General features: G+C 39.4%; 3 protein-coding genes across 6 annotated transcripts; 1 reads left to right on the top strand and 2 right to left on the bottom strand.

Moving 5' to 3' along the window:
• Nucleotides 1-3,741: 3,741 nt before the first annotated feature.
• LOC146920809 (transcription factor bHLH93-like) lies at nucleotides 3,742-6,007 on the top strand. 4 transcript variants are annotated; one of them, XM_085714256.1, is made up of 4 exons: nucleotides 3,742-4,409; nucleotides 4,748-4,900; nucleotides 5,012-5,179; nucleotides 5,586-6,007. In XM_085714256.1, exons 1-4 carry the CDS (start codon nucleotides 3,858-3,860, stop codon nucleotides 5,604-5,606), a joined length of 894 nt encoding a protein of 297 aa, XP_085570382.1. In that variant the 5' UTR covers nucleotides 3,742-3,857; the 3' UTR covers nucleotides 5,607-6,007. The 4 variants fall into 4 exon arrangements, with proteins under 4 accessions (XP_085570382.1, XP_085570380.1, XP_085570381.1 ...); XM_085714254.1 differs by having other exon boundaries at nucleotides 5,582-6,007; XM_085714255.1 differs by having other exon boundaries at nucleotides 4,748-4,918.
• A 3,276-nt stretch (nucleotides 6,008-9,283) lies between these two features.
• Nucleotides 9,284-13,072, bottom strand: LOC146920808 (uncharacterized). Its single transcript, XM_085714247.1, has 2 exons — nucleotides 12,353-13,072; nucleotides 9,284-10,311 (listed from the first exon to the last, which is right to left on the bottom strand). The coding sequence occupies exons 1-2, from the start codon at nucleotides 12,944-12,946 to the stop codon at nucleotides 9,550-9,552; spliced, it is 1,356 nt and encodes a 451-aa protein (XP_085570373.1). The 5' UTR covers nucleotides 12,947-13,072; the 3' UTR covers nucleotides 9,284-9,549.
• A 4,826-nt stretch (nucleotides 13,073-17,898) lies between these two features.
• LOC146920807 (uncharacterized) lies at nucleotides 17,899-18,434 on the bottom strand. The gene is made up of 2 exons (XM_085711205.1): nucleotides 18,338-18,434; nucleotides 17,899-18,206 (listed from the first exon to the last, which is right to left on the bottom strand). The coding sequence occupies exons 1-2, from the start codon at nucleotides 18,432-18,434 to the stop codon at nucleotides 17,899-17,901; spliced, it is 405 nt and encodes a 134-aa protein (XP_085567331.1).
• Between the last annotated feature and the right edge of the window lie 5,528 nt (nucleotides 18,435-23,962).

The raw sequence follows: 23,962 nt of genomic DNA, 5'->3' as shown, positions 1-23,962 counted from the left end.
AGACGAAATCTACCTATATCTAAGAAAATATCGTAAATGTTAAAAATGAAACCAAATAAACTTACTTATAGATGGACTAGCAACAATAAAAATGTTTCTATTAAGGATTATTATCTTTTTCAGAAACATAATTGAGTTACTTTTTTTTAAGGATAATTGAGTTACTTATGATTCAACTTCTCAATGAATAAATCTTCATATTAGTTAATTAGAGAGAAAATATTATTACGTCTTCAAGTAGAGATATGAATAGTTTTTTTGCAAATTTTAGAGAAAAAGAAATAAGAAACCAATTAGTAAAGAAAAAACAAATTACAAATGCTCAAGGCTAAGTCCCACATACGCAAAACACACAAATCAAACGTGTGGTGCATTTTTGTACCCTAAATTTAGTCAAAAACGTTACTTTTGTCCTTTAATTCAAATGTTTAAACAATTTACATGGTATGATTGTTTATCATAGCCAATATGCATAAATGGTCTAAAAATGTATTAAAAAATTAATTTAATTTTTGAAGCTATTTATCAAACCATCCACCATTTATATATGTGCATAATATTCATTTTTTTTATTTTATTTCAACTAATGAATGCATTCGTATAACAAAAAGAATAATTTAAGTGTATTATAGCCTCCACATCATGACTCAATGGAAACAGAACCTACATACATTAATAATATTGTCCTCATCAGTCCATAATGTGATCAGAAATTCAGAACTGATGAATGCCTTTCAGTGTGATCAATGACTTTCAAGCAACCATGCAGAGGGTTCTATAATCACTGACCACATTAAATGCTCGTCAATGATAATCACAAACACACTCTAATTTCCACCATTGTTTTTCCTAACATAACATGTGTTACACCCTAAATTTAAAAACAATAAATTTCCACCATATACAAATCACTGAACTGGTGGGCCTATTAAAAATTCTGGCACCATAGTTGATATAGACACATGAACAATTTTAACTTTATATATGACACAATCTATATAGTTAGTATGGACCCATGAACACAGAGATGTAGTGAAAAATTAGTGTAATTTTAGCTAATTGAAAATGCAATTTGGTCACCTAATCTAGAAATGAACGTGCAAAGTGCTAATAAACAAATTAATTAATAATTCAATTTTGGTATTTATTGAACTCAATGTTTGGCACATTATACTGAGTTCTAACTATTCAAGGACAGATGAATAATTTTATTATAAAGTTCATCATTTTGTGAACATGGTTTTGCTCATTGCCATGTTCCAACACTGAACTGTATATAGTGATTTCACAAAATCCAGACCCATGCACGCAGATTATGTGTATAAATTGTCGTCTAGCTTGTTGTATGTAGCAGTACTTTTTCTATCAACTAACGTGATCACACACTTCATTTCTGCCTAGGGAGTGATGTGAAAATTATATACATTACTTTTTTTACATAAGATGAAAATTATATGCATGTGATGATGTTATAAAGTGACATTTTCTTAGCCTTTTGTTGGACTTACACCCTTCAAAAGACTATATTTCAGCTGAAATTAGCTTTTAGGATGCAATGATATAACAATGAGTGATTGAAATTATGTATGTACCGTAGTATTTTACTTTATACCACATAGAGGGTTTTAAAAAATAGATTAATTTTGATGCACCTTTATCAGTTTATTGTAACAGAATTTACAATAATCAACACATTACAATTGATTATTTCTATGACTTTAAAATTATTATGATAGAAGTCAGATGTTTACGATGATTCAACGTTTATGATTGATTCAAATGTATAAAAACTCTTTATATTTACGTTTTATATGAATTATATAATTTAAAAAAGGACCGCGACTGTGGTTGTGATCAAGATATAAGATTTAGATCAAAAGAGACACACTCATACAATGTTAGAGAGAACTACCAACTCCATTGAAGATTCATAGCAAAATTTATGTATAAACTACCGATTGCAGAATTATGAACCAGAATCACAACTTGTGTGAGTGAAAGGTCTAAACATACCAACCGCAAATGGTCAACCTTATGAAACCTTTGACTAGTTGTTGATATACTTCTGATACATGTAACAAAACTATATACAAGGATGAATTTTAGCTCATTAAAGAAAGTACTAAATGTAGAATAAAAGAAAAGACAACCATTTATTTTATTAAACTTCTTTCCTAATTAACCATGCATAAAATATATGAAACAAAACATGGGCTTAAAATATAAATTTGTTTCCTTAAAAAGCCTCCATTGCTGAAAATTGGACCACTTTTTATTGGAGTCCATTTTCAAACGAACTATAGACAATAGTTTGCAATTGAAGATACAACAGCTGGCATGAAATTAAACTAATTAACATCAAGAAATTAAAAAGGACATGAAATGGTTGTTAAATAAAATCAAACAGTTTTCCAAATTGTCATGTTTCTATGTACATAATTATTTTTTAAAAGTTTCTTAAAAAAATTAATATATTAAACAACTATAGACAATTGTGTATATAGACTATAGAGTATAAACAAAAATCATCATGGTAAGGAGAGAAGGGATGCATTATTTCTTTGTGTGAAGTTGAAAGAGTGAGAAGGGTTTTGCATTAAAATATGGAAGAAGTACCTGACTGTCTATGATGCTAATTCCACCCAATTTCGTTAAAGACAGAATTGTGGGTCAAAGTTTTCAAGGAATTGGAATTAAATAAAAATTCTGTCTGGATGATTATTTTAGTGAAAAGGACATTAATTCACCTTGAGAGGGAGAGAGAAAAAAAAAGGTAAAGAAATTATGTGAGAGAGAAAGAGATTCCATTTTAATCTGAGGCTACCTCTAGGTGCTACCTCACTAGACTTTTCACTGTAATATACATTCTGCAATAATATAATCATAGATGTTTGATGATGAAATGGACTCTATTAGTATTATTAGTATTAAATGATTGCTAAAGTAGACAATGAAAATTAATCATTGAGCTAATACTTACTAGTACTTAAGTTGGTTATTGAAATTGTAAGATTGTATCAATCTAGTACTACTTCATATTATCAATATTCTAAAATAATCTAGGAAATTACAAAATGTTGATAGTAAAAAATGTTGATCAATGACACCATCACCAAGTAGAATGCCAAGGTTCTACGCATCTTTATGTTCATAGTATTGATTTGATAATAACAAAAGAAAACAAATATAAATTGAGTTGTTAGAGTTGCTTCTTACATAGGACGACATGGATTGTGAGGACGATGTAAAACCATCTATGTCCTTAGGACAGGTAAAACCATGATTTTCTACTTCTAGATAATGACATTATTTTTGGTTGGTAGAGTTTTATGCAATTTTCAAGCATGGTCTATTGTAAAACATATGTGACACTTCCTTACCCTAAAAAAAAAAATCCTTATTGTAAACCATTGGTGACGGTTTGACTAAGATTGGACGATCCAAAGAAATGTAGTTTGTAATTTTTATTTTAGAGTTTTATAATATTGAGTATGAAATCCTTCAAAAAAAAATATTGAGTATGAAATTGAATTGTCCGACTTGATAGAATGACTATCAATATATCGACTGCGTGAATGCGGAAAATTCTTAACTGCTAGCGAGTCAAATACAAAAAAAAAATAGTGGTACCCACATATATTTCATTGAGTAAGAGAGATAGTGTTAGAAAGTAGGTGTTAGAGTGAGCATTGGTACACAATATATATTTAGTACATATAGTTACTTATCATAGCATTATTTAACCAAACTTGAAACTCCTCCCATTTTGTTCAACTTCATTCCATTGTTAAGACTTTTCTGTTTGGTTTTTCTTTAGTTTATTCATAGTTCACAAAAGTGGGAAAAGAGAAAGAAAAATGGAACTTTCTCAACTTGGTTTTCTTGAGGAGCTACTAGCTCCAAGAAAAGACACATGGAATACTTTATCCACTGGTTTGAATGAGTTACTACTCCCTAATGGTTGGACCTTTGACTCATTTGATGAAAATCTTCTCATCAATCCATCTTTAAACCCTTCATTTGCTTCATTCTCAACACCATTAGACCATAGATTTGAATGTCCTTATGGAACTGATGCATCATCATTATCATACCCTTATCTTGATGGATTCTCAGTTCCTGAGTTTGATGATTCAGCACCAGTTTTACCACAACAGGAAAGTATGGAAGAGTTTGGTTTTGTTGGAAGTGAGAACAAGAGGTTTCAAGAGAGTAAAATCAGCTGCAAAGTTGAGGAACAAGTTAGTGAAACTCCAGTTTTTAACATGGGTCTGTGTGGTGAGAAAAAAGCCAAATCCAAAAGGGTTGAAGGACAGCCTTCAAAGAATCTTATGGCTGAAAGAAGGAGAAGAAAGCGTTTGAATGACAGGCTTTCCATGCTTAGGTCAATTGTCCCTAAGATCAGCAAGGTGATTCAATATATATAATGTGTATGTATGTTTGTGTCTATGTTTATGTTGTCTCGCTCTTACACTTCAGATTGAAGATATATATGTCTGATGTTCGACACGACACCGATATATGTATTTATGTTCAGTTATTCTTTTTTGTCAAATTATTATCAGTGTCGAGTATCAGTGTTGTGTCTGGTGTTAATGTAAGTGCTCATAGTGTGTGTTCTAATTTTGGTACAAATGTTTGTGTTTTTTAGCTTATTCTTATTATTATCATTGACTAGCACTTGTATTTGGTATTTGATTTTGATATAAATTCATTTGAACTAACAAGAAAATGTAAATTTTGTAAGATGGACAGGACATCAATTCTAGGAGATACAATTGATTACATGAAAGAGCTTCTAGAAAGGATTAGTAAGTTACAAGAAGAAATGGAGGAAGAAGGAACAAATCAGATAAACCTTTTAGGAATTTCTAAGGAGTTAAAGCCAAATGAAGTAATGGTAAGAAATTCCCCTAAGGTATGGTTTAGTTCCTTGAACACTTAATGCATAATCTTAGACCAAGTTTATGAATAAATGTAATGAATGGAATGTTTTCTTTTTCTTTTTCAGTTTGATGTTGAGAGGGGAGACCAGGACACAAGAATCAGCATCTGCTGTGCCACAAAGCCAGGATTGTTACTGTCAACAGTGAACACATTAGAAGCATTAGGCCTTGAGATTCACCAGTGTGTTATAAGCAGTTTCAATGATTTTTCATTGCAAGCATCTTGCTCAGAGGTTAGTAAATTGTATTACTGCATGTTCGGATTGATAGCGAATTTGGCAGAATTACATTGTGTCGCCGTCATTTTACTAAAAACTACGCCTTTGAGCTTTAAGGGTTATAACTGATCATGAAAAGTTTGGATGTTTGCGAGTAGAATTGCTTTTGTCTTCAAAATGATTCTAATTTGAAGTTAGAATTTAGCGTTTTTTTTTTCTCTATAATTAATTTTTCGCCAGGAATTTATTACATTCAATTCAATTTTAGTCGGAAACAATTTTCTTGAATCAATTAATTCAAGATCAATTTTTGTGACCGCAGAACCAAAAAAAAGACTATTCGCCTCAATAATTGTTTGCATGGTTAAAATAAAACATGTTCATACTTCTTTTAACATATTATTCCCATGTGTTTAGGTAGATGGTCAGAGAAATTGTATGAACCCTGAAGAGATAAAGCAATCACTATTCAGGAATGCAGGTTATGGTGGGAGGTGTCTCTAGGAAAATAATGGAAAGCTGGCATAACAATTTGCAGATGATGAAAAAAAGGCAAAGTTTTCCTCTTCAATATCAATAATTCAAGGAATTAGCATGTTAAAAAGTTCTAATGAGATTCCAAATAAGTTAGCTTTGGTTTATGCAATCACTTTTAGTGCTTTACCCTGTATTTAACATACACTAGGGTATTTTAGAGCTAGCTTCACTTTCCCATTGTGATAAAATTCCACCTTTTTAGTAGTGCATTGATAATGGAAAGTTGTTGCCAAAAATCCACGTGGATTCAAAGTGATTTTAATAGATTCCTGAATATGCATATGCTTTAAAATTTCTTTTTTGGGACATTAAACATATGATTATGTGTCCTTTGTATCAAGTTGCAGTGGCTACAAAGAGTGAATGACACAATTTTAAAAGGTTGGTAAAAAAATTGCATAAAATGTAACTCTACTTGTTCCTCTATGGTTTTTCAATAATTGCAAGTTTGGATAGCCCCTTTGAAACATCATATAGAATGTTAGTTGCATGTTTGGATTCACTTTTAGGAAAATCCAAAAGTGATTCTAAAGATTTAGCCTATGTTTGATAATTCAGTGGGTCACCGCTGCCGCACGTTTAATGTTCTTTTAACGGTGAAAAATTGTGAAGCTGGTAATTGTAGCTACACACACTCAACGTGGGTTGTTGTCGTGATTTCATTGATTACCAAAATATAAGATTCCGCGACTAAACCTCACGTTGAGGCAAAAGCTACAACTAGTAACTTTGCAATGTGAACACCAATTACCAACCATGTAGAGCACATTTACAAATTTTACATTAGTTGACTCACGTAGTTTTAAGGTATGTACAACACACTCATTAATAATCCTAGGTTATGTCTGTGAATCTGATAGCATGAATTACACAAGCAACAATTTGTTACTTAAGAGTGGTTGTAATAAACATCAAATCAAAGACACACTGGTAGCATTTTGAGTAGTAATTGTGTATTTGAATTCAATTTTGGTAGTGGCAAAAGTGATTCTAAGATCCAAATATAGTTGTTCCTAATTAAAAAACTGAATATCAAACCGTTTTAGTACAGAGATCAAGATATGCTGTTAAAAAATGTTAATATATAAGGTTTTTGTTCACATCAATGACTGCATGTATAGAACGGGATATTCAAGATATGCATGTATATTATAGACAAGGTAAAAGACATGAAATGGATACAGGTCCCCACTATTCAAGATAGTTTATAAGATAGAAGAATATAAGGAATATGTTTATATGACCTGTCAAAAAAAAGTTTTTAGAACTTTAGGTTATATAAAAGTATAAAACAATTCCTGTCCTTTTATTTAATAACTTGAACTTTTGGCATAATTGATTTATTAGATGGCAAGAGATTAACTGTGGTTTTATTTTTCATAACCTTTCGATTTCTTGAAGAATGAGTTTTTATATTTTAAAGTTATCAAAGATGTAAAAGTTCGTACATAGTACTCCCTCCGTCCCTATATGTAAACTCCATTTGTTTTTTTCACATTTCTTAAGAAAAGTTGTTAGTGTAATTAATGTGTCTAATTTATGTGCTAATATTACCAAATTGTCCTTTGTTTTTATGTGTATTAAATTTGACTTTTCATATTTCAAGATTAGTTAGTAGTATTAATTAGGGGTATGTTTAGGAAAAAAATAATAAATGCATCTAGGAATTTGAAAAGGGATTTACATTTAGGTACAAATTTTTAGTCAAATGGGTATTTACATACAGGGATAGAGGGAGTATTAGTTAGATTAGTTAAGAATTAATTGGTGTAATTGATCATATAACTCTTAATATACTATGTAACAATTCTTTCATAATCATTTTTATTTCATTTCAATTTTTTATACTTTTCTCTCAATAGTAAGTTCTATAAAAATTGTTATAAATAATAATAAGTTCTATGAAAAATTGTAATAAATATTTCGTGGAGAGGTAAGTAAATCTGATTCAGAACTGTTTTAACCGGAATTTGAATTCAAATTATCTTAAATGATTCATTTTAACACAAACTCATTAACCTTGAATCAGAGTATTATTTATCATGTGGGGGATTGATACTTGATAACAGAGGACAAGCAGGCAGGGAACAGTAGCCAAAAATACCAAGCCATTGTGAAACGGGCTAGAAGCTGGGGTCAGTCAAGGTTGTGGGCCGGCCCACAAGTTATGGCAAATGTGGGCCGGCCCCAACCTTGAAATAATGGGCGATGATGGATGGTCGTTCAATAGACATCTCAAAATTGTTCATTTGCTGAAAAGAAAAAACGATCTGAAGTTATGACACGATCGAAAATAAAATGGAGGTGTCTATTGAGCAACCAAAGCGATAATGTATGATGGTTGCTCTTTAAGCACCAAGTGACAAAATAATATGTTGAAAAATAACTTCTTGTAGGCATCTTCAAAGAAAGAAGTGAAAATACACTATCAAATGCTAGTTTTCAGTAGAAAAGGAGGGGTTTCAGGGGGGCAACACTTAGCCTAAAGAACAATTATCATGATGTATGGTAAAAAGTGGGCATACGTATGCTTTGTTATATTCATTCAGCCAATCACATTCTTATGTCATAGGTTACCCAACACCCATGCCATGTATCATAGTTGTCGGAAACCAACCGGACTAACCTCAAGAATTGGGCAAATTGAGAGCCATTAATCCAACGTTCCAATGTACAATTACTATAAAATGAATCATTGACCTGATCTTCAATAATCCAAGTTATTCAGAGTAACTTTGATTAGAGTTATTTCATTTATTACTCATTCCGTCTCATTTTAATAGTCGTTTTAGAGTTGTGTGCGATTCTTAAAGAAATGATGCGTTAAGTTGATTTTAATGGTAAAATTAGTATAGTTAGGTGGAGTGGAATTCAATAAATAAAGGTATATTAGTGGAAGAAAAAAATGTTGCATATATTCTAAAGTTACAATTATTGAGATATAGAAAAATTATTTAAGTGACAAAATGAGACTGATGATGTAATTCGTTATAAGTATTGAAGTTATTTGATAAAGACATGAAATATCAAATAGTTTAAAGTAGTGTTATGCCCTCATCTTAGAAAATAGAAAAATTCCACATTGTTACAGCCTAATGGTTTAGCGGTGAGTATATTTTATCCAAAATTATAGGTTCTAATCCAATTCAATCTTCTGTTATATTGAAGGATATTAGGTAATGACCTAAGTATTCAATACTAAACAAAAAATATCATTTTATGTGTTATACTGATCAAATATGTTGTTCAGAGAACAAACATTTGATCTACAACATACAAAAATAATAAATTCCAAAAATCTTTTTTTTGTTTTATGGTGAAATTCCTCAAGACTTATTAGCAAACACAAACTTTGTTTTCTTTAAGACAAGATTTAAAGTTTGATTGTATGCCTTTAAAGGAATACATGTAATCATGAAGGAAAAAATTAAGTAGATTGCACACAAGCCAAAGTGACAAGGATGCCTCTAAAAAAAATGGCATTCTATTTAGATGAACCTCCAAAATATGTTCCAAAACTAGCAGTGAGTAAATATTACCTACTGTGATCTTTGTATATTTCAAGCTAAGTACCTAGACGGATACAAGACAATTATGAATTATCATTGCTCTATAGCCCAACCTAAATGTACATCTGAAAAATTATCATTGCCATATAACAATAGAAGTTTGGAGAAAGAAAAAAGCGAATTGCTTCTATTTATTAACTACTACAAGTAAATGCTACATCTACAAAACTTGGGATTTTTGAAAAACTAGATTTTGACTAACCTACAATGTCTAAAACTTTAAAAGAAACTATACATGCAATTATTCAACAAGTTTCAGTCAATTAGCTCGAGAAAAGCCTATGGAGTTTCATCTTCAGCTCCAGTGTCATCGTCATTGTCCTCATCAGAACAACAAGTGTCGCCCATGAAATTGATTTGGGATTGCTGAAATTTATTGATAGCATCTCTAGCTTCAGAAACCAATGCAACTTTTGCTGCTTTAACAACATCTGTTTTTTGAATGCCTTTTCCTTCTCCAGCTACAGATTTTTTTGCCCTTGAAGATGCTGCTCTTCTCCTAAGGTCCCTAAATCTTAATTGATTGCCATATTTTTCATGCTGCACCTTGTTTTTTACTTGCTTTAGCACAGGTGGACTAGCAAGATCTTTAACACCTGATGAGCCACTAAATCTAGAAAGAGACTTCTTATGAATTGAAGATGATGATGATCTTTCATTGCAAATTTGTAGGAACCCTTGATTTTCCTTTTGTTGCTTTGGAGTACAAAGTTCTTGACTAGGCAGAATAGCATTAGTAGAAAAATCAAAGTTGGGTTCAAGAACAGAAAATATGTCCCCTTTATGATTTTGATCAACTTTAAGATGGCACTGTAATAGATTCTCAATAGACTTCTGAGTAACAATGCTCTTTGGTTTTAGAATATTTGATTTGCCAACCTTCTTTCCAGTGGGTATGAGCAGTTTACTTGGAGATATTGAGAATTGATGAAGGGGTGATGAGTTAATTGCCTTTGCCCTTGATCGAGGCTGACATTGAGGTGGTGTGTGGAAGTCGTGGTGAACTCTATCGAAGCAATCTTGTTTAGACTTCCCAGGTACCTGCAACAGATTTTGTACAGCAATTTCAATGACCGGAGCAAATAAGCACATATGCACTTATATGGCAATCAATTAACCATCAAGAAATTATAATTTTATTACATTTTTCTTTGTGATGGTTACAAATAACAATCATTAACTAGTTATCCGAAAAGTAAAAGTGATTCTGTGATTTCATAAAGATGTCTGAATGGTTTAATATCTAATATGTCCCCTCATGCAATTGCAAGCTTGACCCCAGAATAATTCAAATGCTCACCTAGATAGATCACGTGGTCATGGAAACTCTAGTATCATATCATAAATAAGCTATTCCAAAACCGATATTCGATAAACATGAAAGATTTCATAATTTATATTTAACAGTTACCTTTAGGAAATAAACACATAGAACTTTTCAATAACAACACCATGTTGGAAACGGTTAACATCCCAAACGTCGAGATCCAACAGTTACCATACGGGACATTGTGCAGCCTCTATAAAACTATTGGATTAAACACTATAACTAGATCCAACAGTTCTATAGAGACCGCACTGTCTGCGGCTCTACCGCTGTAAGCCCACTACAATGCCTTCTCTATCATTGTGTGCCACATCGCAGCGGCTGCACTGTTTTCAAGTGACATTTCAAGCAATATATTTGTTTTTTTAACATTTAAAGAACAACAAAACAAAGGCATAAGATAAGGTAGTGATAAACCAAACTTATCGTCTTTGAGTGAATCTTTCGGGCAAATGGTGAATCACCCAGAAGTTTCAAATCTCACAATTGGAGACTAATCCGCTCTGACTCTCCGGACATGGCCTTTCTATACACGCTAACTAGTTTGAACCTAGGACACACGATCCAGCTATTTACCAATTGTGTTGAACTTTGCTGCCCTTGACGGGTTTCATAGTATGCCGAACAAATTTAGCTTACTGAGGTCATTTAGACACATCAACAGCAACAACCAAGTTTTATCCCACTAAGTAGGGTCAACTACAAGAATTAAACAAAGCCATAAACGATCTGTTATATATTAAATCTCTATCAAACTCATTAATCACTAGGTTTTTCTTAATATTTTCTCATATAGTTTTTCTAGGTCTTCCTCATTAATTTGGACAAGTAATTCTATACAACAGTCATACATGAATAATCAACTTTGTTTTTACTTAAGATCAATTCTTCTACAACTACAAATATTTTTTCATGGATTCAACAGTTCTACAATGACCGCAATGTATGTGTCTACCTCTGCAAGCCCTGATGCAATGCCTTCTATAAAACCATTGGATTAAACACTATAATTAGATTCAACAGTTCTAAAGCAACCACACTGCGTGCGACTCTACCACTGCAAGCCATGCTGCAATGCCTTCTTTATCATTGTGTGCAGCATCGCAGCGGTTGCACTGTTTTCACATGGCATTTCAGGCAAATGTCTTTGTTTTTAACATTGAAAAACAACAACAAAACAAAGGCATAAGATAAGGCCGTGATAAACCAAAATCGTCATCTTTGAGTGATTAATTTTGAGCAAATGGTTAATCACCCAGAAATTTCAAATCTCACAATCGCAGACTAATCTGCGCTGAGATTAAGGCATCACCTGTGTTTTGACTCTCCTGAGAAGACCTTTCTAGACATACACACTACTAACTAGTTTAAACCTAGGACACATTATCCAGCTATTTACTAATAGTGTTGAACCTTGCTGATACTTGACGAATTTCGTAGTATTAGTATACCAAACAAATTTAGCTTACTGAAGTCATTGAACACATCAACAACAACAACAACAACCAAACCTTATAACACTAAATACTGTCTACTACATGGATCAAATGAAGCCATAATATTATGTCACATATCACATCTCTATCCAACCCATTAATCTTCTTCACAGTTTCTCATATAATTTTTCTATTTCTTCCTCGTTTAAACACATAATTCAATCAAATATTCATACATGAATAATTAACTTTGCTTTTGCTTGAAATCAATTATTCTTCTAAAATTGCAATCTTACATACAGAGAAAGATAGGTCATACCAGTTTCGAAACGTTCTTCCAGAAATGAGGACTAGGTTTTGCAGTAAAATAAGCTGTTCTCAAAGCCAATTCTTGTTCCTTAGTCCACCCTTGTGCAACTTCACCACCACCGCGCTTTCTCTTCCTTTTCACACCACATTCAACTTCTTCCTTCCTCAACTCTTCCACTATTTCACCACCACCATCGCGTTTCCTTTTCCCTTCTACTCCACCTTCAATCTCTTCTTTCTTCCTCCCTTCCTCAATTCCATCACCACCGTGCTTTCTTCTCCTTTTTCTACCACCTTCAACCACAACTCCCCCGCTACTTTTCTTCTCTTTTCCTTCACGACCTGTTTTTCTCATCGAATCACAGGAACCAAATTCACTCACTTTAACATCATTTTTCTTGGAGAATCTAGGAGACCGTCTAAGCGACGGAACTTGATCGCTCAAATTGGGTGATTTTCTTACCCTAACGGTTTTGGGTCTTGATATGGTTGAAGATTTGGGTTTTGGGGTGGTGGGGTTGTTGTTTTCATGGAGGAGGATGAGTCTCGGTGATCTTCGTGGGGTGCCAGGTGGGTAAACGACAGTGGGGTTTCTGTTTGGCATTTTCACAAACAGGACGATTCTACTGAACAGATTTGAGAGGGAATACTGTGAATTCAAACCTGTGATTGTAGGAATGGAAATGAACACAAACCTGTGATTGAAGTTTTACTTTGTACCCCTCACTTTACTTGGTACACCTTACAACTACAAGTATAATGAAAATCTAATTTTATCCTTAATCATTTTCTAAATATTTATTTATATTTATCGAATTAAGTATGTATCGGTAAATTTAAATTTTGAATTTGTCTAAACAAAATATGTAGTGAATAACTAATATTTTGAAGAAAAAAAATCTTAAAAAAACACATTGAATTGTTTGTAATGTATTGGTTTTTTGAAACAAAATATCTCAGTTATTTACGTGTTTTTTTCTTCATAATTTCGTTTAAAGATTGAGTTATCTAAAATATTGATAGTGATCTTGAACATGATCTGAAGAGACGTCTGGAGCGGGTGCTATGAAGTTGACGGTGGCTCCTCACTAGTGCGGAGTAATGTACCTGCAAAGATACTTCAACGTTAAAGTTAATGAGATCTCGATGTGTTTTGATGTTTTTCTCGAAATGGGAATATGTACCCGGTTTTAAAGTGGGTTGCTCTATGTACTTGCAGAAAAGTACGGTAAGGATTCTAGGGCTAAGAATCGTGTATTAGGGTTTTAGACTGATGATTAGATCCCCTGAGACTACTCTCAAGAGTGTTATTTATAGCCTGTTTATGGGTTTGGGCTTTGGTTGCTTGGTTTCCAAGCAACAGGGGTATTGGCGTACTTTCGGTGATTTTGGAGGGTTCTAGAGACTAAGTGAGGCGGCATCCTCATGGAAGACGCGCCTGGGCCTGTGGCCATTCTGGGGGGCGCCCAGACCCTTACGGAGGGCGCCCAGGTCTTTATGAAGGGATTTTCCTTCTGGAGTGCGCCTAGGCCCTTACGGAGGGCGCCCAGGTCTTTATGAAAGGATCTTTAGCCTTTAGGAATATTATGACGGTCCACAGCCCCCCAAGCACGAGTCTTGGAACGAGGCGAAGTGATGATGTCATGGGACTGGACTTTCCTGAGGTTCAGCAAGTCTCCCAAGAAAGTTATGACGGTCCACAGCCCCCCAAGCACGAGTCTTGGAACAAGGCGAAGTGATGAGTACGTCTGATGTTAGCTTTGGGCGGACGCCCGTTGTGGGCGCTCACTGATTTACGCGTAGGGGCTTGCTTGGAGTTTCGGCGAGGCTCTCTGTGGGGCGATCAACGCTAGCTCGCCTTCTGAACGTTTCGTATTCTCCTCGTCCCCGATGATCACCACGTGTCAGGATCCCAGGGCGTTGTTCCACTCAATCGTTCCAGACACGCTTCCCGAGGCGATCTTACCTTTTAAAGGACGTGTTTGGCTTTTCACTTGTTTTTCATTTCTTTGCTTCGTTTACGGTGATCGAGCTTCCTGCTTCTAACTCTCTTCGGACTTAAGCGGCTTCAACAGATCTTTCTATCCTTCACTCACAGGTATTCTCCAATTCCTTAACCCTTCTCAAACTTTTCTTTATTTGTTGCGTTTCGTGAGAGCTCGGATTTTAGGTATGGTGTTGATTAGGGAGTGTGATGAGAGAGGGAGGTTGATTCGACCCATTGATCCAGTTGAGAAAAACCGTTTGAGGAAGGAATGCTTGAAACATGCCACAGGTCCCGACGGGATAATAAACTGGGATACTTATTATGATGGTTTATTCGGGGAGGAGTTGTTTAGCGATTTATCTAGTGAATCTAGCGCCAATTCGGGTAGCGATAGTGATTGTGTGTTTTTGTCTGCCACTTCAGGGCCGAATCGTAAGGAGGACGAGTGCCAGGAGATTCGTCCGTTTCAGGCTCCTTTAGAGTTGGCTGGAGAGGAAAACGCTTTTAGGTCAACAGAAATGGCCTCATTTGCCGAGGAGGTAAGGTTGGAAGAGTCTTTGTTCGTTGACGTTTCTGCTCTTGACAACTTCAGGAGTAAGTTTAACATTTCTGCGACTGAAAGGGAGGAGGACGTGGTTTTGTTGTCCTGCGATCCTGACGAGCGCGCGTGTGACCAAGAGATGATGGGAGAGGGTGACGAGTCCTACTTCGTCTATACCGCGTTTTTGGAGGAGTTTGGCGTGAAAATTCCTTTCACGCCCTTTGAGATGGATGTCTTGAGGCTCCTCAACGTGGCGCCCACTCAAATACGCCCTAACAGTTGGGCTTTTATGCGCGCCTTCGAGGTTCTGTGCAAGTCCCTGGGTTTCGAGCCTTCGGTGGGCGTGTTCTTCCACTTCTATGGGACAAAAGATGTTAACAAGGGTACGTGGATCTCCATTTCGGCCCACTCTGGAAAAAGGCTTTTTCCTACTTATGCATGTAACTTTAAGAAAGAGTGGCGAGATACGTTTGTTAGGGTACAGGGTGCACCGGAATGTTCTACCTCTTCTGTGTTGGTGAATGGAGTACCTAAGTTTCCGCTTAGGTGGACTAGCACTCCTTTGGCTGTGAAAGGATACGCTCGTGAGGCCATGTCGCCCTATGAGCGTGCTCTCGTGGATTTTTTGCAGGAGGCCCCTTTACTTAATATTCATGAGCTGTTAAACAGGGAGGGCGACATGGTTCGTCTGAATGCTTATTTACGTGAGTGTTCTCTTAATTCCTTATGTTGGGCTACGTTCAAAGATTGATCATATGTTTTTACTCACTGGTTGTATTTGATTTTCTTTTCAGAGGAGATGTTGCCCCTTACTGGAGCAGAGATGAGGAAGTATCTCGCCGAGGTCGAGAAGAACAAGAACCCGGATGGCTATGTGTCCAGCAGCCCGGCGGGTGTCTCCTTAAGGAAGCTGAAACGCAAAGAGCCTTCCGGAAAGGGCGAGGCTGGGGTTATAGAGGTGGATGATCTGGAGAGCACTGGTGTGGCTCAGAATGTTGTTGCTGTCGAATCTCCGTCATCGAAGAAGGCGAGGATGTCACGAGGTGCCAAGGGTGTTGGAGGTCGCCCTCCGTCTGGGAAGGAAGTCGGTGGGACGTCGCTGAACGATGAGGTTATGGAGTCCTTCTGGCACTCCGAGTTCGACATTCGCCGGTATGCTTTTTCCTTTTGGTCGTCTTCTAGTCGATTTTCTTCATTTTTCTGAGAATTGACTCATTACGGCGTTAACGTCCGGTGCCCTGCAGGTACATGAAAGAACAAGTGCCTTTTGCAAAGGTTGATGTCGAAGCTGGGGTGAAGGCCAAGTGTAGTGACTTGGTTGCTGATATTGGTACTGCTGCTTTGAGGACTATGTTGCTGACCCATTGTCTGGAGGTTAAGCAGGATCTAGTGGAGAAAAAATATAAGGACGCTGCTGAGGACGTTGAGAAGTGGAAACACAAGTCCACTGGACTAGATGGCCGCCTGAAGGAGGCGCTGAGGGACAAGAAGGCCGCCGAAGATGCTCTGGAAGAGATGAAGAAAGCCAAAGAGGCCGCAGAGGCGGCGAGGGATGAGGCTAAATCCGCCTTAGAGAAGTCGGAGGCGGCCGTGGATGAAGGGAGGCGAGCTCTTGCGATTTATTTTAATGATGGCTTTAGGCGCGCTAAGGAGCAGGCGCTTTTCTTCAATCCTGAGGCCAAACTGGAAGAGCTTGATCCTTTTAAGGTGATCGTTGATGGCGAGTTTGTTGACGATGAGTGATTCCTGCTAGTCCTGATTGTTTTTGTGTTTTTCCTTTTTGCAACTTTAAATTATGGCGACTTACTACAGCGCCCTTGTGAACAATTTTAATGTTGGCTTTTCTTTTGGATTTTGTACGAATCTCTTTGGTTTTTAATTTATGATGCATTTTGATCACATTGTCGCACTTGTATGAGCTTGCCGTTTGTTTTTACTTTATTGTTTTTATGTTGTGTGAATGCGTCCTAGCTTTTTCGAGGTTTCGTGATTGTCAAATTTACTTAGAACCTCTCTAAGGTTAATCGTTACATTGATCATAGTTATGCGAGCCCTTATTTTGGGCGACTATCGAAGTCTTTCCAGTATTGATGTAATTATCTACGTCAGAGCCCTTCCAGGGTTGACGGAACTTTCAGTCGAACCCCGCCAGAGCCCTTACAGGGTTGGCGTTTTGGGCGAGCATCAGAGCCCTTACAGGGTTGAAGTTAATTATCTACGTCAGAGCCCTTCCAGGGTTGACGGAACTTTCAGTCGAACCCCGCCAGAGCCCTTACAGGGTTGAAGTTAATTATCTACGTCAGAGCCCTTCCAGGGTTGACGGAACTTTCAGTCGAACCCCGCCAGAGCCCTTACAGGGTTGGCGTTTTGGGCGAGCATCAGAGCCCTTACAGGGTTGAAGTTAATTATCTACGTCAGAGCCCTTCCAGGGTTGACGGAACTTTCAGTCGAACCCCGCCAGAGCCCTTACAGGGTTGGCGTTTTGGGCGAGCATCAGAGCCCTTACAGGGTTGAAGTTAATTATCTACGTCAGAGCCCTTCTAGGGTTGACGGAACTTTCAGTCGAACCCCGCCAGAGCCCTTACAGGGTTGGCGTTTTGGGCGAGCATCAGAGCCCTTACAGGGTTGAAGTTAATTATCTACGTCAGAGACCTTCCAGGGTTGACGGAACTTTCAGTCGAACCCCGCCAGAGCCCTTACAGGGTTGGCGTTTTGGGCGAGCATCAGAGCCCTTACAGGGTTGAAGTTAATTATCTACGTCAGAGCCCTTCCAGGGTTGACGGAACTGGCGAGCCTGCATATAAATTTTTGACAATAACATTTCATGCAACAGTAGGAACTAGTAACATTTGGAAAAAAGGAGAGGGTGCCTCGTTAAAAACCCCTGCCCTTGCAGGGGAAAAGAGTGCTACCCTAACCCTCTGTTTATTTAATTTATTCAAAGGGATCATGAGTCATAATGGCGATCTTTAGGCCAGCCTTATTCAAAAGATGACAAACTACGAAAAAAGAAAGGAAAAGTAAAAAATCAACTGTAATAGTGGCGTAGATTAGCTATATTCCAAGTGCGGGGGATAGCTTCTCCGCTCAGTTCTTCCAACTTGTAAGCTCCATGGGAACATTTCTCTCGAACTCGATACGGGCCTTCCCAATTGGGGAACAATTTTCCTATCCTTGTAGGGGCTACCACTTGCTTTAACACGAGGTCGCCTTCTTTCATTTCTCTGTGCGCCACCTTTGAGTTGTAGCGGCGGGCTGCTCTTTGTTTGGCGGCAAATTCTCTTATGTGAGCTTGCTCTCTCACCTCGTCGATCACATCCATGCTCACAGCGAGACCTGTCTCATTAGCTTTTCAAAGAAATAACCCATGAATTTATATGGTGGGGTTGCAAGAAGTAAAACTGTGAAAAGGAAATCTGTTTGCCTGCGAAACAAAAAGTTAGACGCATAAATATAAGACTTGATACCTTCTTCAGAAAAGGTATCTCTCCGCCAAGTGGGGGTATCAATTTCTACTGGGAGCATGGCGTCTGTGCCGTAAACCATCGTAAAAGGCGTTTCCATTGTCGAAGAGTGTGGTGTAGTGTGGTAAGACCATAGTACCTGTGCTTATTTTGACCGGGGCGACGTTTATACGCGTGGCACATTGTATTGGAAGTGTGAAGAAATTGAATTGAAAATAGAAATTTAATTGACCATGTCCTTACCTCGTGGAGTTGTTCTGCCCAGAGACTCTTGGCGGCCTCCAACTTCTTTTTGATGCCGTTGAGGATGACCTTGTTGGCTGACTCGGCCTGCCCATTAGCTTGCGGGTGTATTACTGAGACGAACTTTGTCTGTATTCCTAGGTGTTTACAGAATTCTACCACGGATGAGCTCGCGAATTGGGTCCCATTGTCAGATACTATGAATTTGGTAGACCGAAACGGCAGATGATTTTCTTCCAGTAAAACTTTTTGACTCTCTCGGCTGTTATTTTGGCGACGGCTTCTGCTTCAATCCATTTAGTAAAGTAATCGACTCCCACTATGAGGAACTTCAGTTGTCCCGGGGCGAGAGGAAAGGGTCCTACGATGTCAACCGCCCATTTATGGAAAGGCCAAGGGGAATATACTGAGGTAAGTTCTACTGCTGGGGCGTGCTTTTTATCAGAGAATCTTTGGCATTTATCACACTTTTTGACGAAGTCTGAGCTGTCTTGGAGCATAGTGGGCCAGTAATATCCTGCGCGGAGGAGCTTTGCAGCTAGAGCTCGCCCTCCTATGTGGCTGCCGCACACGCCTTCATGAACCTCAAGAAGCACCAGGTGGGTCTCGCTCTCCGCTAGACAACGCAACAGGGGGCTTGTTCGACCACGCTTGTAGAGTTTACCCGAGATGATAGTGAACTTTGAAGCCCTCTTTCTGACTATCTGCTCTTCGTCTTTGTTCTTGGGTGTAAAAGAGCCAGTTAGATACCTGAGTAGCGGCTCCATCCAGCCAACACCTTCTTCGACGATGTGGTGAACTGTTTCAACATTGGTATTGGGCGCTGAGATTACCTCTTGGATGACGGTTCTGTTGTTGCCCGGACGTTTGGTGCTGGCGAGCTTTGCCAGTATATCTGCTCTGGAGTTCTGCTCTCGGGGCACGTAGACAGCTTCAAAGAAAACGAATCTTTTGGCTAGGGCTCGCACCTTCCCCAGATATTTGGTGAGTTGAGGGTCCTTCGTCTGGTACTCGCCCGTAATTTGGCTTGTTATGAGCTGAGAATCACTTTTTGCTCGTAAGTTCTCAGCCCCCATTTCCTGCGCCAATGTCATGCCGGCGACTAGAGCTTCGTATTCTGCCTGATTGTTGCTTGCTTTGAATTCGAACCTGAGGGATTGTTCTATGATAATATCGTCGGGACCTTCCAGGATAACGCCCGCGCCACTTCCTTTCAAGTTGGAGGAACCGTCAACAGATAAAAGCCATACAAATGGGACCTCCTCTGGGGACGGGGAGGTGAGTTCTACCACGAAATCTGCTAGGACTTGGGACTTTATGCTTCCTCTTGGTACGAACTGGATGTCGTACTCTGATAGTTCTACGGACCAGGCGACCATCCTTCCTGCCAGGTCCGGTTTCCCGAGCACTTGTCTGATGGGATAGTCTGTTTTTACGACTATCCTGTGACTTTGGAAATACGGACGCAGTTTCCTTGCTGTGACGACTACGGCTAGAGCCAGGCGCTCTAATTTCTGGTAGCGCAGCTCGGCGCCTTTGAACACTCTGCTGACGAAGTAGATCGGCTTTTCTCCTTCTTCTGAGTCTTCGACCAATACCTTACTCATAGCATTTGTGGAGATCGCCAAGTATAGAAAGAGGATGGAGTTTGGGTTTGGTCGCTGAAGGATTGGCGGGCTAGATAAAAACTTTTTTATTTGTTGAAAGGCATCCTCGCACTCTGGTGTCCACTCAAATTTTTCCTTCCTTCTAATTGAAGCGAAGAAGGAGAAAGCTTTGTCGCCGGCGCAGGATAAGAAGCGGGACAGGGCAGCCAGCCTTCCTGTCAACTGTTGGACTTCCTTTATGTTGGACGGGCTTCTCATGTTGATGATCGCCTGACACTTATCTGGATTTGCTTCGATACCTCGCCTTGTTAAGAGAAAACCTAGGAATTTCCCAGCCTGCACTCCGAAAGAACACTTTGATGGGTTTAATCGTATCCGGTACTTCCTTACTTGCCCTAAGATTTCTTCCAAATCTTCTGTGTGGCTTCCTCCCTCCTTTGTTTTTGCTACTAGATCGTCGATGTATACTTCCAGGTTGCGTCCAATCTGGTGTGTGAAAGCGGTGTCCATAGACCTTTGGAAAGTGGCTCCAGCGTTTTTTAGACCGAAAGACATGACTTCATAGTGGTAGTTCTTGGTGTTAGTCATGAAGGCTGTTTTGGGGGCGTCTAAAGGGTCCATTCGTATTTGGTTGTAACCAGAGTAGGCGTCCATGAAGCTCAAGGTGTTGTAGCCTGAGGCACTGTCAATCAGATGGTCAATGTTTGGGAGCGGGTAAGGATCTTTTGGGCATGCTGAGTTCAGATCCGTGTAATCCACGCACATCCTCCACTTCCCGTTCGCCTTCTTTACCAGGACGGTATTGGCCAGCCATGTTGGGTATTTTATTTCGCTGATGAAGCGGGCGTCTACTAATTTCCGCACTTCGTCGTCCACGGCTTTCCTTCTTTCCTCGCCCATCTTCCTTTTCCGTTGCACTACCGGTTTCACTCCAGGCTTAACTGACAAATGGTGACAGGCGATGTCGGGGTCCATTCCTGGCATTTCAGATGGGTGCCAGGCAAAGAGATCCAGGTTTTTTCGTAGTAAATCGACGAGGGCGATCTCTTCCTTCTGGTCTAGAGACGTGCCGATCTTAGTTGTCTGATGTGCTTCTGGACCAATGGATACTTCCTTCAAGTCTTCGATGGGCTCGAGGCGTTCTTGTTGGAAGTCTTCTCTAGGATCGAGGTCTATCATGTTGACCTCGTGAGTTTCTTCATTACTAGACTTCTTCCTTGTCTTTTGTAGTCTCAGGCTATTGTGGTAGCATTCTCTGGCGGTTTTCTGGTCGCCTCGAATGGTCCCGATCTTTCCGTTATCCAGGGGATACTTCATGACCAAGAACTTTGTAGATAGGAAACCCCCCAAAAGGTTGAAGGCTGGGCGACCAATGATAATGTTGTAAGAGCTCGGCGAGTTCACGACGAGGTACCTTACTCGGATGGTTTTTGAATGAGAGCCGCTCCCGAACGTTGTTTTGAGTGTGATGTAACCTCTTACGTGTACCTGTTCGCCTGTAAAACCTGCCAGGGTTCCCTTGAAAGGTTGTAGCAGTTCCGGGTCCAATCCCATTCGATCGAATGTATCGTAATATAGGATGTCTGCCGAACTTCCTGGGTCGATCAATACTCTCTTCACATCCCACTTGAATATTTGCAAAGTAATGACCATGGGGTCGTCGTCGTGTTTTATGACGTCTTGGAAATCTCTGGCAGTGAAAGAGATGTCAGGTTCACGCCCAGAGTTTGGGGTTTCGTATTCTTGGCACAACATCACCTGCCTGACGTATTTCTTTCGTGATGAATTGGACTCTCCGCCACCGGAGAAACCGCCCGAAATGGTGTTGAGCGTGTGTCTCTTTCCTTCGCTCCCCTCATCTTTTTTCCTTTCCATCTTGTGTTCGCTCTCGCCCTTCCTGTCCTGAGCGTATCCTCTTAATTTCCCGTTCTGTATCAGCTTCTCTATTTCTTGTCGTAGGTGTATGCATGAGTCAGTGTCATGTCCTCGTATTCGGTGGTACTTGCACCATTTGTTGTTGTCCTTCCCATGACCTCGTATCGTGGCGGAGGCGGGTCTGGGATCAATTTGGCTTCATAGACTTCCCTCAAAATGCGCTCCGGTTTCGTGTTGAGAGGGGTGAATTCCTCCGGACGCGGGTAGGGCCTGTAATTAGGTCTTCGGTAAGGAGTGCGATCCCTACTAGATGATGGTTGATAAGGTCGCCGCTCCGAATTGGACGTTCGTTCCTTGGCGTCTCTCGCCCTCTTCTCAGCGTTGCTCTCTTCGCCCTTTATGTAACAATCTGCCCTTGCGATTATTTCTTCCATGGAATCAGCGGGCTTTTGAGCGAGTGATTCATTGAACTGTCCTGCCTTCAAACCGTTCTGGAAGGCGCCCACAAATACTTCTTGGTTGGGATTGATGACTTTTATGGTCGTATCGTTGAATCTCGCTAGATGGTCTCGCAGGGACTCATTGTGTCCTTGGCGAACATTGAAAAGGCTGGTTGCGGGCACTTTGCGATGGCGACTGGCAGAGAATTGTTGGATGAGTTTCCTTGTCATGTCCGGGTAGCTGGTGACAGAGAAACGAGGGAGGTTCATGTACCATCGTAAGGCGGCCTCAGAAAAAGTACCCGCCAGTAGTTTGCACTTGAGGGAGTCAGGGGCTCCGACTACGGACATGCGAGTGTTGAAAGCTGTAACGTGCTCCATAGGATCGCTCTTCCCGTCGAAGACGGAGAGATGGGGTGGTTTGAAGTTCTCTGGAACCGGCGCTCCCCAGATCTCGGCGGACAGAGGCTGCGGCTCTGGATCGTCCATCTCGCCGTGGTGTGATTCCTCTTTTTCCTCTAGTTGTTTCTGTTGTATGTTCTCCATCGAAGCCTGTAAGGCGTCGTTGCGATCTTGTAATTGAGCGAGTTGGGTTCGCATGGATTCTAACTCTTCGGCTGTCGCCATGATGAAAGGCTTTTCTCTAAATCGTACGTGAGGTGCGATTTAGGTTTGTAAAGAAAAAAGGGTTTCCAAGTCGTAAGGTGGTCTTACGATTCGGAGGTCTGGTTTTAGGTTTCCCAAATCACGATTTGCGATTTAGAAACGTGGTCAAGGCTAGTTTTACCTCTTCCCACAGACGGCGCCAACTGTACTTGCAGAAAAGTACGGTAAGGATTCTAGGGCTAAGAATCGTGTATTAGGGTTTTAGACTGATGATTAGATCCCCTGAGACTACTCTCAAGAGTGTTATTTATAGCCTGTTTATGGGTTTGGGCTTTGGTTGCTTGGTTTCCAAGCAACAGGGGTATTGGCGTACTTTCGGTGATTTTGGAGGGTTCTAGAGACTAAGTGAGGCGGCATCCTCATGGAAGACGCGCCTGGGCCTGTGGCCATTCTGGGGGGCGCCCAGACCCTTACGGAGGGCGCCCAGGTCTTTATGAAGGGATTTTCCTTCTGGAGTGCGCCTAGGCCCTTACGGAGGGCGCCCAGGTCTTTATGAAAGGATCTTTAGCCTTTAGGAATATTATGACGGTCCACAGCCCCCCAAGCACGAGTCTTGGAACGAGGCGAAGTGATGATGTCATGGGACTGGACTTTCCTGAGGTTCAGCAAGTCTCCCAAGAAAGTTATGACGGTCCACTCTATTTATAGATTTCTGGATGGTCACATAAATACGAGCGTTTTGTCGATTACACCCTTGTGGCGCGAGGGTCGAGTGAACGTTTGAATACTTGAAGGGATCAAATTGGTTATGAGCGCCTCATTTAGAGTTTCGCAAATCTTCGTCATATAAGTCATTT

Source organism: Medicago sativa, chromosome 5, assembly GCF_051527215.1.
Source record: "Medicago sativa cultivar Bolivia chromosome 5, Bolivia_mono, whole genome shotgun sequence".
Taxonomy (NCBI): Eukaryota; Viridiplantae; Streptophyta; class Magnoliopsida; order Fabales; family Fabaceae; genus Medicago; species Medicago sativa.
This window is presented reverse-complemented; position numbering and strand designations above follow the sequence as displayed.

What these genes read in the sequence shown, in the direction of transcription:
- LOC146920807 (XM_085711205.1), bottom strand. Translation starts at nt 18,434, where the DNA reads ATGGAAACGCCTTTTACGATGGTTTACGGCACAGACGCCATGCTCCCA. An exon ending in AGATACCTTTTCTGAAGAAG is followed by an intron (nt 18,207 to 18,337) that starts GTATCAAGTCTT and finishes CTAATGAGACAG; the next exon opens with GTCTCGCTGTGAGCATGGAT.
- LOC146920809 (XM_085714253.1), top strand. Translation starts at nt 3,858, where the DNA reads ATGGAACTTTCTCAACTTGGTTTTCTTGAGGAGCTACTAGCTCCAAGA. An exon ending in TTGTCCCTAAGATCAGCAAG is followed by an intron (nt 4,410 to 4,747) that starts GTGATTCAATAT and finishes AAATTTTGTAAG; the next exon opens with ATGGACAGGACATCAATTCT. An exon ending in TGCAAGCATCTTGCTCAGAG is followed by an intron (nt 5,180 to 5,581) that starts GTTAGTAAATTG and finishes CCATGTGTTTAG; the next exon opens with GTAGATGGTCAGAGAAATTG.
- LOC146920808 (XM_085714247.1), bottom strand. Translation starts at nt 12,946, where the DNA reads ATGCCAAACAGAAACCCCACTGTCGTTTACCCACCTGGCACCCCACGA. An exon ending in GGAAGAACGTTTCGAAACTG is followed by an intron (nt 10,312 to 12,352) that starts GTATGACCTATC and finishes AATCTGTTGCAG; the next exon opens with GTACCTGGGAAGTCTAAACA.